A 17396-nucleotide genomic window follows, 5' to 3' on the forward strand; every position below is an offset into this window, starting at 1 on the left:
TAAGGAAACTTTTAATGAGATAATTTGACAATTTTGTGCCCAAACTCCGTTCTTGATCACCCTGATGGCTTCCAAAGGGTTAGCTCTTTATATATAGCCTTAAAAACTTCAGGTCCTTATAGCCTTAAAAAATTCTTAATTAGTAATTTCTTTTCTCAAGTATTTGTCTTCAAATATGCTAAAAATTTTAGAGAATCGATTTTATATCCAATTCACCACGATTTTTTGGGTCAAAAAACTAGCCAGTGCCATTTTTATTTATTAATTCCTACGCGTATATTAGGCGATTTAATTTAGGACAGGTCCTCCAAATAAAACATGACAGTTCACATAACCACTTTGAAATGCGTTCAATTTGATTTTATTAAAATGCGTAATACGGTGCACATGTTACTATCGCCTAGGCACTAAATCATGTGTGCTGCTCTGTGGTGGCCAACTCTCCAAACAGACAGAGTGCTCGAATACATATTTAAAGGCTAAATAGCTGCCGAATATTTAATTATCACACGACTCTTTTCGAGAAAAACACTGCAGCGCACTTTTTAAGGCAGAGAGGTTACTTGACACTTTTCAACTATAATGCTTAATCGCACCAATAGGTTTCTCTTTCTTACTCTCTAAAATTACGAAAAGATCTCGTTTTTTTTGTCTTTAAATACTATGACAGAAAGCCGCAAACATAGAGGAGTATTAAAGCATACAAATTCATATCAGAGGGTCAGGCGCGGAGTTTAGAGGCTTGCGTGCTCTTTTTCAGCTGGCTGGCAGGCGATTTACTGGCGAACCAGAACTTCATAGTCTGGGAATCCAAGCTCCTGGCCACCGAAGGGAATGTAGCACGATGCGTGGCTCGGGTGCACCTGAAATTGGAACAGGGGGAATTAAATTGTTTCCGCTATAACGATCGCTTGGGTTTTTATTTGATGGAAAATAAAATTGCTCTCATTTTTCTCCTCTGCAAGGGTATTCACATAAATTCTGTTAAACAAAAATTCCAAATTTGTCAGATACATGAAATTTTGTTTAAAAAATCATTTTTTTTGGAAAACAAAGAAAATAATTGAATTAAAATTTTTATATAAAGTCCAACTCTTTCTAGATTTGGAAACTTTAGTAAATTAATTAGTGTCTGACCAGGGAACGTCAGACACATTCTGAGAGCTGTTGAAATTTTCTATTCCACACTTCTTTCTTCATCTTTTACTCGCAAGAATGCAGAATTTAAATATTAATGTCAAAAACATTCGCCAAACATACTTTTCCAAGGGTGGTGGTGCCCTCATGCTGCACTCTGCCTACGAAGAGGGTCTCGCCGTCCTCAGCGCGCCCGCCAGGCAATGCGTTCTCAGGGATTTCGTCGCCCTCGTTGACCTGCACCCAGACAGGTTTGCAGCCGCACAGGATCTCAAACTCCTCCTTTCCGTGCTCCTCGCCGCCCCAGGCCACGTAGGTTGTGCCGTGGGCAGGCACGTATTTTCCAGGCAGCAGGGCGCCCTCGTGCTTGGCCCTGGCGATGTACAGTTCGCATTCGAGGTCGGCTCCACCGACGACGGCGCCTTCGGGCAGGTCATCGCCGGCTTTGGTGGGCACCCAGCACGCCTCCCCAGGGGTTTCCACTGGTTCTAGACCTGAGGGATATTTTTGCTGATTATTACTTACATTGGTTTTTGGTTTGTTGATGTTTAAACAACCCTCACGAAGCGAGCGCACCTTTTAATCCGAAAATTATCGTGTTTTTTGCTACCACTTGATTGTGTCTGATATAAAGATGACATTTTTGCCTAAGGAATTTATGGTTTTTACGAATTTAAACTGCCGTAATGGCTTTTTACCAAATGAGGGTGAAATTTTCTCAATTGCAAGGGGACACTATTGCTCATAGCATGATTTAAATTTTGCAAATTTCGGCAATCTCATATCTAAACATTATTTCCCTTCGATATTTTGAAAAACGGACCCGATTTTAGAGTCTTTCTTTGACCTGAAATTGGTCAACGTTAGCAAGTTATTGAGTATGAAGGGGTTAAGTTTTTCAATCTATCTCCATCTTAACAAAAGTAAATAAATAACATATTTAATCTACAATTTGCTCAAGAATCACCTTTTTAAAAATCGCAAACTTTGCGCTCCTATAAAATAGGCAATTATTGTCAACGAAGTTTTCTGTCATCTAATTTCAAACTGTATGTGGAGAAAAATCAATCTTGTCGGATTAATAGGCGCGCCCTCCTTGACACAAGAGCAAATATCGGTGCGTGCAAAGTTGAGTGTTTATATATTTTTTTAAAAACATTTTTATTGTTTAATTTCCAGGGGCTTGCTTTAAAGGGGCATTTAATCGTGGGATTTACAGCATTTTTAAATCGGCTTTATTAGTTATTAAACGAAATTCCAGAAATTTTTATGATATCAGTCGATAGCACGTGAATTAAACATTCTGTTTGACACGAGAAAATGCAACTGTATACTAAAAAAATTACTGTGCTACTGTCGGGACGGCCATAAAAGTAAAATTTTTTGGCATGTCCAGTCCAGCAAGCGCGAGCGAGTGTAATCTACACGACATTGCTTTCGTGAGTCTAGAGTTACAATGCATGGTAATTACCCTAAAAAGTACGTATATATCTAATTTGAATATTCAGGAAGCTCGCGTTTTGCTCCATCATTCTCCTTCTCGTCACTATTATACACTTTCTAAATTAATGCGGCGGACTTTTATCAATGCACCAAATCAACAGAGTGACAACAAAAGAAAAGGCGGTGCAAAAGGCAAGGCCACGCGCGCATTGAAGTTAATTAATCTAATTTTGCAGATGGATTACAATCAACATGGCGATCTAGGGTGTGCGATATTTGGGGTTGCAGCAGCAGCACGCAATGATTGGAAACGAAGCCAGTATAGGATATAATTAGTAGGAATAGAGAAAGACCAAAACCAGCAGCAGCAACAGCGTCAGACCCATTTCTCACTCTCATGCCTCATAGACAAATGCAAGTTTTATTTTGTCAGTGGATGCATCTGTACCTTCGCTCTCTTCCTTCTCTTCGGCGGTCTCTTTCTCCTCGCCGTCAGCCTCCTCGCCTTCTGGCCCAGCCACTATTTCCATGAGTTGTTAGAGAAACACACAACTTTCACTCTCGCACAAATAAAATGAATTTTTACGAAAAATAAACGTTAGCATGCAAGGGTGAAAGAGAAGTAAAACAGTTATATCGGACGGCGAGATCAGCAGCTTACACGGTGGCCAGATGAACTTAGTAGATTATGCCAAGTAGCCTTTTCAAGATTCCAACCAACGATAAAAAGGTATTAAGAAAATTAACAGTAGTTAAAAGCTATTTCTACACCACAACGACGAACAGACGGACTTTCCACAAATATAATGAATAACTATTGCGGACCTTTCAAGTGCGTTTGACGAGAGGGAACGCTGATCTGCCAATCGCCTCGGGCGCCCCAGCACGTTCTTACGGCAAAGTGCGAAATGGTAAAGGGTTCAGGGTCCTGGTGCACGAATATTACTGCGTCGTTTTCATCCAGAAGGGTCACGAGACCATTTTGCCACGAAAGCTGGAATCTGCGGTAAGCTCCCTGTGGAGGGGCAAGGTGCGAGATGAGCGAATGTGCAAGTCAAAGCAATGAAATAAGATAAGTATTATTTAGATGAAAGGGCTTTTCAAAATAGAAGCTATTATTCACATTTTTTCTGAATTTCAAAAAGAAAAGATCATGTTTTATTGCCTTATATTATTGAGAGAAAAAATTTCAAAAATATTTACACACTAGAAAAATATTTAGTTTAACTCGCACTTATTAGATAATAAGGACTTTCATTCAACATAAGCCAACTTAATTCAACGCAATTCTTTCTAAAAATATGTGCAATAGTTATAAATATTATTGCTTGTACGTCTTCCTAAAATTTAAATGAGAAGCAAAAGAACCAACAATAATGAAAATCAACTCCTTTTAAATCATATGAATATTTCACATATTTATGATTTACTTTTTCAGAAAAAAATGCGGTTTTAGTGCATTGCTTCTATTATGAAAAACCTAGGTGAATGAGTGCAATTTGGGATAATTAAGCTGTACCGAATCTAAAATGTCGGGCGTGTCAACCACCACCAAATCAGGCTTGGTTTGGTTTTTCCTAAGGGCGCATTTGCTGTTGTTCCAGCCTCCAATGAAGACCTCATACTGAGGTACGTCCTGAGTTGGACATACCCTCAGGCAGACATGAGCGTCGTGAGCGGCACGCACGCTGAGCTGCAAAGAACCGCCGTCCTGGATCCGCGGAGCCGCAGTTAATCTGTACGGCGCACCGTCCTGAGTTTCAAACTTTGCTAACCGTGCAAAATTGCAAAGATTTTTTATGACCAATTCAAAGCATTTTCAATCGACGGCGTAGTGACTCACCTTGTTCGATTTCCCACTCGCCGCTGGCTCCCCAGGCGGTGCGGAGGCCATAGTGAGTGATCTCGAAGGGCTCAGGGTCGGTGAAGGACAGGAAGGGCTCTTCCTCGCCCTCACGCCCGACCTCGATTTTGCAGTCGGAATTCCACGAAACCCAGAATCCGCGGAACTCGTCAGCGGAAAGCACGTCGGGAGTCTCGGCTTCGGCCTAATTTTAGCAAACAGATGTAGCGGACTGTAAAAAGAGGATTTAAAAAGAGATCGATACCCTGTCTGGCTTGGTGCGGTCGCGCCTGATGGCGCATTTGCTGTTATCCCAGCCGCCGATGAAGATTTCGTAGATGGGAGTGGCTTCCTGATCCTCTGAAGAACTGAGGCAAACGTGCGCGTCGTGGGCAACCTTCACCTTGAATCGCAAGACGCACGACGAGTTGGTGGTAGATACCTCTTGGAAATCGTAGTCCATGCTGTCTTCGGTGTGCAGTTCTGCAAAAATTATTGAAGTGGTTTGGTTAATTTTCATTTTATTGCAATCTGCTTCCAGTAGTGACTGGTCTGTCCGTTGGTTATTAATTAAAAAAAAGGAAAATAAGAAAGACCCTGCTGTATTTTCATCAGGAGGGTACAAAAGGAAGTAAAAACCTCATTCATAATAATTATAATATATTTGTAATGTTATTCAAATTTATTATTTTAGTTAAAATCGTTCGTAATAATTAATTGTTTTTTAATTCCTCCAAAAATCTTTTCAACAGTTGTAATTTATAAAGTCATTCTTAAATCTGATTGTGAGCTTGAAAGTGGGGCGAAAATTTTATTTTCAAAATAATTTTCATGATTTATCCCGTTCGAATCAAGTTTTGGATAATCGTGAGCCAGAATTTCTAAAAGCAATAAGCTTCTGGCTTCGGGTGTGACCGGAAACTACCGAATTCCATATTTTTGCGAGTTTTACAGGTTTCCAAAAATCAAAACCCGGAAATTTCGAGCATCCTTTACTTTTTCAGGTTAATCGTAGAGAATTATTATCGGACACGCCGTTCAAATTCGTTTTTTTCTGTTTGTGTCAAAAACAGCAAAATTCCCTTAGACAGTCTTAGACATCCCTTCAACCCCATTTTTTCACCTTTCGTGACACTCTTTGGCCTGCCATGACCAGGCGCCCGGGCCGACAAGTCAATGTTGGAGTAGCGTTTGCGACCCGTGGCGTAGTGCTCGCTAACGTACTCGGGGCGACACCCTGGCTCGACGCGGCCAATAACGTGGCCGCAGTGACCGTGGCCGAACATCTCACCCTAAACAAACGTGAATTTTGTAAAAATTCATAATAAATCGTTACTATTCAGCAAACGTGTAGTCGTAATTGTAGATTATAATAATTGTAACTGTAACACTTATTTGTAAGTCCAGGAAAAGCAATCAAACAACGACACTTTCACTTTCATTTTGCCCCTTACTAACTTGATTCACTCTTCACGCATGCTCTCTCTTACGCTATCTCGCAATCGTGCGGGAATAGTTCAAAAGTTAGACTCATGAATATGTAACAATTTATTTGTTTCAACCTCAATAAATAGCGTATTTATCAGGCTATTATGGGACGTGAGGTGGAGTCGAGCGGTATGCAATTTTTTGTAAATTTGTTTCTTAGCGCCTGAGACGTCTTTGTTAACACATAGTTTGTGTTTCGACAACGTCCACAAGAAAATACTATTTCACCGAATCTCATCTTCTACGCGTCAAATTGAAAAAAATAGACACCGTTCGACTCGTCATGATCTCCTCTATAGGTGACTGAAGCTGTCAACGGGTTCCAAAACTTTTAAAGTGACCAAAGGGAAATAACTGCATTTCCGCTTGTTGGCGGCAAATGACGTTACTAATTTAGAGCGCGTAAGCTAAAAATCTATTAATTTTCAAATTGGCCAAGGCCAAGGGATTGAATTAGAGTCCAAAAATGCTCTCGCCATTGCTGGGACACAAGGAAATGCAGAGAAACCGTAAAGTGTGCGAAACAAAACGGTTTGCGTGCTTCTGAATATTTTGATATATAACCAAATCTATTTTTAGAAATTACTTCATCGCACACATTTAGTCGGCGTGGTATTTCACGCTGATAGCTTCTCACCAGTTGACCTTTAACTTAAAAGGCCTTTGCCAAACTCGGAGAGGCATTTTAAATACATATGCGTGGAAATACCGTAGCTCTTTATGGAACATAAAACTATGACGGCCAGAAGAAACGAGGCTCGCGTGTTTTGCCACATTTGTGTTTTGGGCAATTAAGTAGGGCATTTGCATTTTATCAGATGACAGGAGTGCCCAAAGAGGCAGCCATTAATATGTGAAAAATGCAATTTACAAGCTCGTATAATGAAACGTGAGAGCGTCTAATTGAAACACTGTGCGGACAGCTGAACAGCTTCGACGGAGAAAAATTGCGCACATAACATTATACGAGTACTGACATCATCACGAAAAGTGAACATTAGTAAGTTGATATCGAGGCAAGGTCACTGCTTGATACAGATATTAATTTCAATTGTTAGTTCATGATCTATCCAACGGTGTGCAAAATTTGAGAAAAAATATCCTAAATTTTTAAATCGCCATTTTACAATAAGGAGACAGTTTTCTCGCATGCAAAGTTCTGAGCTGATTTTCTGAGAAATTTAAACGGCAAACTTGTGCAAATTTAAAAGCATTTTCCCCAATTTTGTTACTGTATTAAAGTCAAAGATATAAAAATTATTTTAAAATTTACCAAAGGTATACTACACACTGCTTGACTTCCATTTTCTCTAATTATTATTACTTCAAAGTGTTGTTAAATGGGTGGATTAGGCTACTAATGAAACAATTATTTTTCAGTAAAACAGTCATTAGTGGCCAGTGCAATAAACCAATTATATCCGCTTGTGTCGCAAGTCCATAAGGGTCAAATAAATGTTAAGTGAAAGTCATCGGAGGGTAGGCAGCAAAGTGGGCCGCCCGTTCATTTGAATTTTCCAAAAAATATAATCAGCACGCGCGCGCGGGGGCAATTAAATGCGTTGGAATAGACCGAAACTTGTGGCGTGGCGATTTTCCGTGAGATAATTTCTCGCCGCCCTCCCTAACTAACTGAGCATGCAACAAGGCTCTATAATATTTTCTAATTCATTATTCATTGGCGCGCGGGTGATAATAGGACGAAACACGAACGCCCACACACTACAATCGAACGTGATAAATCTGAACTTATGGGCAGCCAGACGTCGAAAGCTGATTAAAAAATTTCACGACCTCTAATATTAAAAATACCTTAACAACACCTGTGTTTCCAGACGAAATTAACGCCTCGAATCAAATTTGCATAGGCAGAAGTGAAACTCACACCTTTCTGTTTACATTTCCCATCCGAAGGATCCTGCTAACTACTTTTGAGCCCAAATTACGCAATAAAAAGTGTTTTCTTTCCATTTGAGTGAGGCAACGCATCTAACAGTCAAACAATAACAATATTAAAAGCTTTGACCCTTGGCTTCCGCTTGCACAAGAAATGAAGAGAGAAGAAAATAGTCACCTGCAGAAAAAAATTATTTTTTATAAATTGACTCGTATATATATGCCAGCAAAAAATACCGAAATAGCCAAAATAAAGCTATACTACAAGGTGTTAGATTTATGCACGTAATTTTCCCAGCAGAACGCTTTTCTGTAGGAAAATTTGGGCAGATTCCAAAATGTAATGTTTATTTAAATCCGACCCCGTATATGGCAGTTTGAAAATGTTTAATAATTTGACTGTTAAATTACGTAGGCGTGAACCATAAATTCCTTTGTATTTTAACGAATAACTCCTAAATTTTATGATCAAAAGCTATATGCTCTTCATTTTCAACGTCTAACTTTGACATTTATATGCGTCTCTAGGTTCTATTATTTCCTCGAGGGGAATGTTAAACGCTTCCTATTTCCTTCTCGATTCAATTCACGCAAAGGGAGGGCACGCAGCAATATTTCTTCCACTCATACACAGCGATGAGGAATAATTATAATAAAGCGGCGGAAGGACGAGGAAAATATAAGGTAATTTTATGCGTCGGGTAGAGGAAAATGCAGATTATTCCCGATTAGCATATAAATTCCTTTGTGATTTTTAAAGCCGCGCCACTGCTCATGTTTGGCACTTCACGAGGCATCACGTGAGCATTTTGTATCATGTGACGATCATGAGTTTCTTCTTCAATGACAAATATTCTCACTCACGCGGTAATGGAATTATGCAAGATTAGAGGCGCCATTACTGTACATGCATATAATATATCATTTAATATCTCTTCGAAAGCGAAACCGAATACGGAATACGCTCTATGACATGCCACGATTAATTCGTTTCACAAAGTGGTCGCAGCGTGCTTATCGACTGCGGTGCGGCGAATAGTCTACGAGTCTAGCCACGCTCGTCCCCTCTGCACTGGCGTTGCTGGACCACCCCAAAAATATCGACGATTCACCCCAAGGAGAAAAGTACACGACGCAATGTTTTACTAACCACGTGACACAAAAAGCAGTCTGCGCGGAAAGTGAAATAATAAAAGGTTAAAAAGCGGACAGCAACAATTTCGAAATGCTCATAAATTATTCACGAATCTCTTTTCCTCGTCAGGGGTAATAAAAGGACAATATCGGCCTACGTGCAAATTGCGGCTGAAAGCTGTAAATCACGGTGTTTAATGTTCGATAAAAATGTGCGCTTATTACCATATTTAAATTTAAATTCCTTCAGTTTGTAGATTCGACAAAATTAACATATTTTGTTTTCTTTACTTAAAAATATTGTCCAAATCGAAATTAAATTGATCCAGTATGAAGTATGACCAAACATAGCTTGTAATTTGAAATGCCAGATTTACTACTCAGATGATTTTTGATTAAATTTCACAGGTCAGAGGAAACATTAGCATATATATTAAATTCGATGTCCTTTAGGTTAAAGGTTAATTTTAGTTGTTCAATAAAATTTTGGAAATGAGCTCAGGATTTTGGAATTTTGAATATATGTGCTTAAATGTGTTCTCGTGACTCGTGTGAAAATTTCAGGGTGGTGTTATTTTTCATTTTTACGTGCAAATGGGTAACTTTCAGGAAATTCAAACCAAACGCGAGCTTGTGTGTTTGTGCTTTGGTCGATTGGCTGCAGCACGAAAAAAAACAGAGCTCTGGTAAATAATAAAATATGCGTTATTTTTCATTTTTGAAAAATACCGCTTCAAAACATAAAAAACACGAAATTTAAGACTTTTCTTGTTTTGAAAATTTGTTAACTCTAAATCTCGGGTTCCAACCAACAGAATTGCATAAATAGAACACAGTTAGATTCCCCTTGACCTTTGAATTCATGTATATATTCCAGCAAAACAAATTATCAAATAATGAAATTAATTTTGATAAAAAAACTGGTTGCTAATGGTAAAAAATTCCACTGCGAGACTTGAAAAAAATACGAGTCTGTATGCTCACTCATTTCACTATGCTGGTATTGAATTAATGAAAACAATATCTATAAAGGAAGATATAATCAACATAACTCAGGTAGGTCAGTGAAAACAAAACATCATTAGCGTCAGAAGGTCGAACTATTGGAAAAATAGATACCATCTCATCTATGGTCTAGCATAATATAAAAATTACTCCTCTCCAAGGCTAAATTTACAAACTCAGTAAATAAAAATACAATTGGAAGAGCTAATACATAAATACATTGGCATCATGGGTTATAAATAATAACGATTACGCGACTCAAGTGCGTGGTGCTTGTGATGTCATGGAAGGGATGACCTCACCAATCCGGTTCAGAGCGAAAATTTATCGCCTTACGTGCAAATGGGTAACTTTCAGGAAATTCAAACCAAACGCGAGCTTGTGTGTTTGTGCTTTGGTCGATTGGCTGCAGCACGAAAAAAAAACAGAGCTCTGGTAAATAATAAAATATGCGCTTGTATTTCTATACGCGCCGCACAAAAGGCGAATTTACATTTTCGGCAAGCATTTTTTTAAGGAACAGATATTCCGTGAGAAATTCATTTATCACTTGTGTACGTATACTCTTTGGACGAGATAACAATGCAGGGTGGGCTCTTTATAACAGCAGCAATTCGTTTATTCCTATGACCAGGTGGCTTGAATTTATTCTGTGCCGCAGTACACGCTGGGGGCAAATTTGATATTGAGTTTACTGCCGCGATTTCGGGTTTTAAGTCGTCGTAAATTTTCCAGCATAACAATAAAGCATGAAATATGCTGCAAATTCAACACTGCTTCTTGGCAGAAGTTTTGAAAAGTTATAAAGAGATGTAATCAGTTGGAAATGCCTTTTGTGTTCATGCCACAGAGAAGAAACGACAATTATTATTATTAGGCTTTTAGTATGAAAGATGTGCAAAAACGATTATCACTAATTTATTCTGTTCGCAACGATGTTTGGACCATCAGGTGAACAGTGAACGCGAACCATGAATTTTAAGCTTCTTCTGATAAAAGCTAATCGTTAATTTAAATAAAAAATTGGCTGAAAATCTCGATGACTGACTGACAAGTCCAACCTCGAACCAAAACACGTTACATTTTACTATTCTCCCCCTTTCCCACCACGCGATACATTTTTCTGTTTAAATTTTCTGGTGAGCCACACCCATATTTCAAAATTCCCTAGAGTGTCAGGACAATAAAGGGGCAAATTTGTACGATTTTTCCACGTATTCCACCGTGTGCCACGCCTTCTTTTTAATTTTCTAAGGAATAAAAATTCCCCCATTTGCACGAGTCTTAAAAACGTCAAATATTATGATATTCCCGCGCTTTGTGGCACATGCCATGCCTCTCTGGATAAAAATTTGGGAAATCAAGCCCCCATTTCAAAATTCCCTTAAGTTACGTCTTCTTCTAGTGGCTGCTGCGATAAAAAGGAATCTGGTGGATGTTTTTATCGATTTAAAAAATCGCAGTTTTAAATAAAATCAATATTTTTCCCATAGTTGATTTGTGTAAATCGATCATTTATTGATTTAAAGGCAAAAAGTATCACGTGGATATTTCACTGATTGCAGTGGGAAAAATTAATACAAATTTAAACGTTTAGAAAAAAATTTTCCCTTTGGAAATTGAGCATAAAACAAAAAACACCGGTTTTTCCACGAATCCCTAGCAATCAGTTTGAAATATCCGCATATCTTTTTATATTATTCTAGCAAAAGAGAAGAAACGACAATAATTGTCGTGCGCAGTGTAATAATTCGCCATATATAAAGCTGCCATGCCGCGTGGAAGCATGCAAACAAACTTTTTGCACCTGCGCTTGCATGTATTTCTGTATACAAAGTGTGAAGCAAGGGAAATGAGGCATTTGCATGAAGCACGTAACCCATTTACCGAAAAGTGGTGAATGGGAGCACACAATAAATGCAATAAATCGACATGCACTCGATGGTCGGCGTTGAGGGGGAACGGCCGAACACAACGCAGAGGTGTGTGCCGCGAGCAAACGCAACCTGAGTGACAGTTGATTGAAATTGATGCTCTGGAGAGCAGCAAATTTGCGGACCCACCCCGCGAGGGCGGAAGTCACACGACGACGATTAGCCCGCCTTTTGTTGTAAAATGCGTCACAGAGAAAATAGCGAGCGCGTATCGAATCAGCCCTCTTTGCTTTAAGCTCAAAATTATACGCTGACAAGCATCTCTCGGCTCTCTCGACGGCACGGTCTTTCTGCTTTTTATTCATACAAAACGAAAAGTTTTTTTTAAGCGGTGCGTGCCACAGGAAAATGTTTGCCCCCCTTGGTAACGCTTATTGAATTTTGTACACATGGTCACGAAATTCTGCCCTTCAACCCAAAACTGTATTGCTATCAAATCGGTGACTTTACATAATATTTTTAGGACTGTGAATTCAAAACGGTTCTTTTTTTGCAAAATAGTCGATGCACACGATTTTTGTAGCATAATGTTCACTCGCAGTTAAAGGATTTCAAACGGCATTTTTCAATCATTTTAAAGGTGCTTCTTTTGTTTCTCTACAAAAATCTAAGACTTTAAATTTTAACAGCAAAAACATTAACTTTTGGATGTTTTGGAAAGATGTCTCAAAAACCGTTTAAATCGGCCCAAAAACCGCCTTAAACGGTCTAATTGTTACGGAAAAACAGTTTTAAAATAAAATACGCTTTTAATTCGTTTTTAATAAAAATGTTCAAAAATAGGAATAAATTTCCTACCATGGAAAATATTTTGAAAATGAGTTAATATACCGATTGCAATTAAAATTTCACGTTTTAACTGTTCAAGAAGAGATCCAGTGATTTAAATAATAAATATGACACAGTTGTATTTTATGTTTCTCCCAAAGAATAAAATTTAAGTACTAAATTAATTAATCCTAAACGATTTGCCCCTGAAACCGACTGTTATTCGTTTGCTTGAAAATATTTTCCTGACGTTAGAACTTATTGACCAAAGAGAGTATTTAAGCTGGAAATAACCAACTAGAATTTAAAAATCGGGAAACTTTCTCTGACAAATGTGAAAAATTTCGATTAATCACTCTTTTTGCTGCTTTAGACACTTTTAGACGACACGATTTATGCTAATAACAAATGGAAGCTCAGAAAAAACTGTCGTTCAGATTTAAAACGCAAAGACAAAGTAAACGGTTTCTTTGGAGCTTCTAATATTTTAAGAAATTGTATTTTTCTAGATGTTTCGATGAGGTAAATATACTCCGGTGGCATAACAAAAAATTTCAAACATATACACACGCAACGCAAAGTCCAAATATATGTTGTCACTTTTAAAATGAGTAAGACATTTAAGTTAAGTAATATGTAATCTCCCCTTTCAAATTAGTATTGTTGAGTTAATTACAAAACAATGATGACGTCGTGTCTCACAAAATTTGTTTTTGTGTTTTCGGAACTCCAAATTAACAGTTTCTCTTTTCTAGAATGAAATCTAAATAAGCTCATTATGCAGGTTCAAAAGTATTATAATATACCTGCATAATTTTATGTCAATAATTCTGTAAAAAAATCCAGAGCCAACAGCGAAGCACAGGTTTTACCCGTATTCTCGAACAAAGGGCCGAGTTTTCGCCGGCGGCATCGTCGTGATTCAGACCCTGTTCCCATCCAAATACGGCGAGCGCCCCCGTAAGAGTCTCGCCCAACGTGAAAAGTGCCAACCCATGCATATCTCCCATTCAAATTAATATCAATTCTTTCTTGTTCCCTCGTGCCGGCTGTTGTCTGCATGCATTCTCATATCGTGTGTGTTCTTTCTGAACTCTCTTTTTACGACTCGAACTGAAATCGAATATTCTGCAGTTGTGCACAAGTCATGGGTGTTGTAACACAGGTTCTTCGGCACAGATTTATTTTCCCTGATTTGATCGCGTAGGCAGTAAAGTTTGAGAGCCGCCGAGACAAGTGATTCATGCGAATGAGTAATATACGCGAGAATGTGTTATTAGGGCAACCTATCAACCGTGGAGAGGAGTTCGCAATGCTAGGCTAAACACGCAAATTGACCGAGTTTCTTAACTTAGAACGTGGTTAAAGTTGACACGAAACAGCTTTTATTTTTTAAAGTAAAACTATAACAAAATATTATTTGTTTTAAAAATGTAAAAAAGAACAAAATACACCTAAATGGAATTTTTAAGAGATACAAATTTCCTGTTTATTTGCTACGGATTGGTCGTTTATTTCGTCATGGTTTCGCCGAAAATCTCGGGAAAAATAGGGAAAATGTATGAATTTCCCGCGTGATTTGACAACCCCCAATTTTAAAGACTATGACTACGCCCATTCACAAACGACTTTTCTCACATGTTTGATTAAATATTTGACGACTTTTATAATAACATGAATGTCTTTTGACCTAGTTTGAGAATAAACAAACAATTACACAAACAAACAAAAGTGGAGTAAATTACGACCCCTCCAAAGGTCACTTTCAGAGAGAATATCCAGCGCGTACGTGAATTTTGGTAGCGAATTGAGGGAAAATTTTCAAAACATCTACAAATTTTTGTCAAATTTCATTTTTTAAGCATTTAGAAACGTTTTAATTTTATTAATAGAGACAAACAATCCTCTACAATTAAAACAATAACTTTTGCATTAGAATTGCTTCAATCACATTATAACAGTCCCCTTAAATATTATTGAGCCACTCATATATAGTGGAAATAATATTATTTGCTTTAAAATAAATATTTAATAGTTTAATAATAATTCTAAAATATTTTGGCATCAAATTCGAACGAAAAATTTTATAAAACCTTTAAAACGACACCTAGCTTGTTTTATTATGGCAAAGGTCGATGTTTGGAGCCTCAGAGTAAGTCCCTGAAGGTTCTACCTGACACTAATAGGTTCTGTCAGTGTGCCACAGTAAGTCCAACACATAGAAATCAAATTCAACGACACTAGGCGTATTTTCAGGAAAATTTTCATGCACCATAAAACGGCTTCCAACCGGAAGTTCAGCGGAACTACCACGAGTGCACCAATGACACACCGTGTGTTTTGTATAGAATTTCACAGGCTTCATTTTGGTTCTGCAACTAGAAAATATTGGAGGGGGCTATTCAGCCTGGAGAATCGGAATTTCATTAAAAGATCGAAAAAGGTGACCTTAACCTATGACCTAAAACAATTTAATAAGTTTAAACGTTGTTCAGAATCAAAGGTTAAGATGAATGGAGAAAATGTCAAGTTGATAACTCAACAAGAACAAAAGTTTAACTCTTATAATAGCCCGGGGTTTTTTGAAGTGTTCAAAAACTGGGCAAGCACCCTCTTTTTTCGACCTCTGGCCTCAATTCCTAACACCTCTCACCTAGAACTTTCAGAAAAATTTAAAACGCCTCAAAAATACGTAATTATCTCAAGTGGAATTGGATTTAAAATTATATTTTGTTAGGGAAATTTTTATAAAATAGTCAGTTCTCTCCTCAAAAATATGTTATTATTGCATGCACGTCACCTATAAATGAATTTATTTAGTTTTGTTATTGCTATAAATTTTCACAAATAATAAAATCCACACCATTTAAAATAAAATAGAAAATTCCACAAGCGGAGCGTAAAATGAAGGCAAAATTTCAACAACAAAATATCTGCAACGCGCCCGTGAGAGAATTTGTATGCGAGCCGCATGACTGCGAGTGTCTCAGCTCTGTGGAGGTGGAGGCGGCGCGCCGATGACCTAAGAAGGTCATCAGCTCCGTCTGCAGCATTTTCGGCATGCAGGTTCGCAAACCAAATGCGCCTTAAAACACCTGCAGCGGGCGACGAGCCATATAATGACGGAATGAGGCACGTACCTTCATTACACGTTTCAATTTACTTGCTGGGCGCTTCATCATGTAAATGGAATTTGATGGCGCCGCGCCGCTGCCTTTTCAAGGACAGTGTTTGTTCAAATTTCAGAGAATCCGGTGTCGGTGAACAACGCCATCATCATTTCACAAAAATGCTGAATTCAAATTGTCGTTTCAGAACCAAATGAATTTTGATTATATATTATTGCTGACATTTAAACCTTATGAAATTTGGAATTGAGGTGCTTTAAACGTTCTATTATTTATAAAATTTCAAAAATATAGATTTTTGAAAAATAAAATTAATTCAACATTTTAAATTAATCATTCTGAAATTCCCCCAAATTTATAAACTGAGAGACGCTTTTGTCACGATTTAATTTAAAAAAAGTTATATTCGCTAATCCTGTGATTGCCAACACGACTTTTACTAATTCTTTGACTGAAATGAAAAGTGGAAATTTAAAATATGAATTAAATTAATTAAATGTTCACAAAACTACTTTTGCAAATATTAAGGGTTGCTAGTGAACAAGAGGGAATAGTCAGGCATTAAAATTCGCGTTTTTTCCCCCATGAAATCTGGACATAAATAATTTAATAATAATATTTTCGTTGGAATAAGAAGGAAGAATAATAATTTAATTTTACAAACAAACTAATTAAAAAAGAACATGACGATAATATTTTCCATTTAACTATGTACTGTTTTTAATTTAATTTGGAATAAAACTATTGGCGCTGCAAAAATATTATCCCTTTTTTGTGTTCGCAATCACTCTCAATAATCACATTCAGGTTTAATATAACGCGAATCAGAATAAAATAAAAAATCATCGGTTTTGCCGATGAGCGAATCTTTATTGTTAGGCTAACTGAGAGACGACGCCCTTTTAAATTGACGAAGAGGATGAGCTGAACTAATTCTAAAAATACAGCTTTCGCGTTCCTTCAGTGAGGACCGCCAAGGTTGTCAAGCTGTTATACCATTTTCGTGGTCACGACACACACGCTGGCACTTTTGACGTGCCAGAGAAAAATCAGTAAAAATTCGCAATGGACGTACCTTTTGCCATGCCCATGTTGGAGGTTTGCTGATGCTGCCGGCTCAGGTGATCAAAGTGAGTGGAGCTGTGTGGAAGCAGAAGTGATCGAAAGAAAGAATACTGATTCAGCGTACGCCTCCTGCTATAATATAGGAGTAGGGGGAAGGGGCCCGACGGACGGCGCCGCCAGAGCGTCACCGCTGAAACTACATTACCACTTCTCCAACCTAAGGATAAAGCGGATGGACTATGAACTGTCTGGCTGCTTTATTATGTCCTAGAAAATACATAGAAATTCACTGAATAAGGCATAATTATTAAAGTGAACCTGCACTGCAAAATTGTTATTATTTTTTTTCTAAAATAGTACATAAAAAATAAAATTAAGGCAGAGTATCCTAAATTGTTTTGATCACATTTAAAAGAAAATCGGCTCTGTAAAGTCTGCATGTGAATCTAGCGGAGAGCTTTGTCTCTTTATTGTAAAATCACGATTTTTGGTTATGTTATACATTTTAATTTTAGGAGAATTTTCCTAAAAAAATTCGTGAGGAATCGGAATAAA

At 37.8% G+C, this 17396-nt stretch overlaps 1 protein-coding gene across 4 annotated transcripts; it reads right to left on the bottom strand.

The window, feature by feature from the left end:
* Positions 1 to 325: 325 nt before the first annotated feature.
* Positions 326 to 17004, bottom strand: LOC135945584 (C3 and PZP-like alpha-2-macroglobulin domain-containing protein 8). 4 transcript variants are annotated; one of them, XM_065493369.1, is made up of 9 exons: positions 16852 to 16978; positions 5547 to 5715; positions 4689 to 4906; positions 4424 to 4628; positions 4100 to 4350; positions 3406 to 3595; positions 3029 to 3100; positions 1261 to 1631; positions 326 to 863 (listed from the first exon to the last, which is right to left on the bottom strand). In XM_065493369.1, exons 2-9 carry the CDS (start codon positions 5707 to 5709, stop codon positions 777 to 779), a joined length of 1557 nt encoding a protein of 518 aa, XP_065349441.1. In that variant the 5' UTR covers positions 5710 to 5715; positions 16852 to 16978; the 3' UTR covers positions 326 to 776. The 4 variants fall into 4 exon arrangements, with proteins under 4 accessions (XP_065349441.1, XP_065349443.1, XP_065349442.1 ...); XM_065493371.1 differs by lacking the exon at positions 5547 to 5715 and having other exon boundaries at positions 16852 to 17004; XM_065493370.1 differs by lacking the exon at positions 3029 to 3100 and having other exon boundaries at positions 16852 to 16977.
* Positions 17005 to 17396: the final 392 nt, after the last annotated feature.

Source organism: Cloeon dipterum, chromosome X (genome assembly GCF_949628265.1).
Source record: "Cloeon dipterum chromosome X, ieCloDipt1.1, whole genome shotgun sequence".
In the NCBI taxonomy this organism is placed as follows: Eukaryota; Metazoa; Arthropoda; class Insecta; order Ephemeroptera; family Baetidae; genus Cloeon; species Cloeon dipterum.

What these genes read in the sequence shown, in the direction of transcription:
- LOC135945584 (XM_065493369.1), bottom strand. Translation starts at nt 5,709, where the DNA reads ATGTTCGGCCACGGTCACTGCGGCCACGTTATTGGCCGCGTCGAGCCA. An exon ending in CGCCCGACATTTTAGATTCG is followed by an intron (nt 3,596 to 4,099) that starts GTACAGCTTAAT and finishes GCCCCTCCACAG; the next exon opens with GGAGCTTACCGCAGATTCCA. An exon ending in GCACCACCACCCTTGGAAAA is followed by an intron (nt 864 to 1,260) that starts GTATGTTTGGCG and finishes TTCCAATTTCAG; the next exon opens with GTGCACCCGAGCCACGCATC.